The 2,304-nt window shown below is 40.4% G+C and overlaps 1 protein-coding gene across 1 annotated transcript in view; it reads right to left on the reverse strand.

Moving 5' to 3' along the window:
* Positions 1-2,304, reverse strand: part of LOC103779955 (IQ and AAA domain-containing protein 1-like) — a gene marked incomplete at its 3' end in the record, with an annotated part of 89,193 nt that overhangs the window by 10,943 nt on the left and 75,946 nt on the right. Inside the window, exon 14 of the mRNA XM_008947602.1 lies at positions 1,165-1,342. Within this exon, the coding sequence (XP_008945850.1) occupies positions 1,165-1,342 (178 nt within the window). The remainder of the gene's footprint in view (positions 1-1,164; positions 1,343-2,304) is intronic.

Here is a 2,304-nt window from a genome sequence, read left to right on the forward strand (position 1 = left end):
GGGATATGCATACTAGGAGCTGCTGGTAGAAGTGCACCATCAAAAGTCCTAAATTGAAGTGTTTGGTGCCATTCTGAATAGCCAAACCCCTTTTCTTTTTCCATGTTACCTTTAGACTGAACCTAAACAACCCTTTTGCTCATGAGTCACCACATCCAGAGTCCTTAGCACCCAGAAAAGTGTATTAAACCACATGATACAGGATATGAATGACAAGACAAGAGGAGGTGGCCTCACATTGTGCCAGGGAGAGGTTTAGGCTGGACATGGGGAACAATTTATTCCAGCTAAACTGATTCTATGATTTTGTACCTGTGATTAAAAAATAAATTCTGGGAACAAAACCCCTTCTGCCAGCCACTTCTGAAGGATATGGACAAACTATCATTTTTCTTGTAATTGATTCACATTATTAAGCTTAATTTGAAGCATTTCTGCCTAGTTGGTGCTGAGCTATTGCAGACTTCAAGGTGATTCAAATCTGAAAACAAGCTTGTGTTGCTGGAAGTTTGTCTTTTTATTAGACTAATTTGTTGCTAAAAAAAGATACTTTTTCCTTAAAGGATTTGAGTCTCAGTATACGGGGAACTTGGTGAATTTGTCAGACTTTGGGAGGGCTTGTCTATCACAGTGAACATTGAATAGATTAGACATGCAAAATCTTGGATGCCTCTACAATGTGTCATGATCTGTAAGTATATAAGTGGGATTTATAGTGATAGAACTCAGTCCTCTGGACGTGGTTCTGTTTATGGAGAGTGTATGTTTATGAAGTGTATTGTTTAGAGTATGGAAACTGGATGGGAACAAGAGAAATTCAGAATCCCTGTGTAAAAAACCCAAAAGCTTAAAACAGGAAATGTATACAGAAACAGGATCTTGTTCTTCATACAGAGAACAAACAGCTTGGGCTGAGCTTGGTGCTTGCTAAACAACTCACAAAAAATTTGTTAATCACTGCTGAACAGTATTTTAAACTCTTTTTCAAACTTCCACCTTTATTACTTGATCTTTGGAGTAGCCTTTATCAGTATTACTTAAGTTTTCAGGAACTGAGATGTTACCTGGGTTATGAATTGAGTTTAAAGTCAATTCTGAGGGTAGTCAGACAATAAGCATGGATTTTAGCCAGTACTAATTATCATGATAACTTGAAATACTTGCCAAATCTTGACCCGTAGTGAGGCCTAGGAATCTGGATGATTTTTTGGTAAACTTTGCAGAAAGGTTTAAGGTCAGCATCGAAGGGCCGGCTGGTGGTTCCCACTAGCAGCACTCTGTCCTGTGCTTTCAGAGCATTAAGGAATTTGGGGAGGATTGTTGCCAGTTGTGATGGGTTCATCTTCAGCATGTACATATAAATACAAGGAGGGAAGAGTTGTTACCAATGCTGACTGTTTAGACTTAATGAGGTGAAGCCATACACATGCCACACACAACAGGATTTTGTGCTTTTTTTTTGTCTAGTTGCATTTACTATAACCAGAGTAGAAGCTCAACCTAAGTAGAAAGCCCCTGTCTTCTGCCTGTCAGCTAGCACCTGATTTCTGCTTATGTATTCGTGGATTTCTGCTTATGTATTCGTGGATTTCTGCTAGTGCCTTCCCCTATTGAATTTGCTGGTCCTGCTTCTGAAAAGCAGGAAGGAAATTACTCTTAAAGAAGGAAATGATGATTTCCAGTTCAAGGAGAAATATTGCCTGGACCTGTCCTCCTGATGAACCTACCAGATAGAAAAATTGCCAGGGTACATAACCTAGTCTGAAATCCTCCCAGCTCTTGGAGGTTTACAGTCTGCCCATGGGTTAAATGTGAAAAATACACTCCCTAATTTTTGCCATGATTTCTAGCTTGCTGAGAGCACAAGCTCTTTGAGTTGGGAATTCATTTCTTTATAAAACTTCACCATTTGACTTTAGAACAAATTTTTCATCTACTGTTTACAGAACAGATGATTACTGTGCAAAACCTGTTATTGGGCAGTTGTGTTTGATACTGTTCAAGTGAATATTGGCTGTGGAAGCTTAATCATGTTGCTGTGGTGTCACTCTACTGTTAATAAAGCTGTAAGTGAATAACTGGGTGAAGATAGTGTGTCAGAGGTCTAATGACTTGGAAGCCTCCTTTCAGAAATTATTGCTACTTAACAGCCAGATCATAGAATCACAGGCTGGTTTGGGTTGGAAAAGAGCTTTCAAGGCCATCCAGTTCAACCCCCTGCAGGGACAGGGACATCTGCAGCTAGAGCAGGGTGCTCAGAGCCCCGGCCAACCTCACCTGGGATGGCGCCAGGGATGGGGCAGC

This window comes from Merops nubicus, unplaced genomic scaffold, assembly GCF_000691845.1.
Source record: "Merops nubicus isolate BGI_N331 unplaced genomic scaffold, ASM69184v1 scaffold6569, whole genome shotgun sequence".
Taxonomy (NCBI): domain Eukaryota; kingdom Metazoa; phylum Chordata; class Aves; order Coraciiformes; family Meropidae; genus Merops; species Merops nubicus.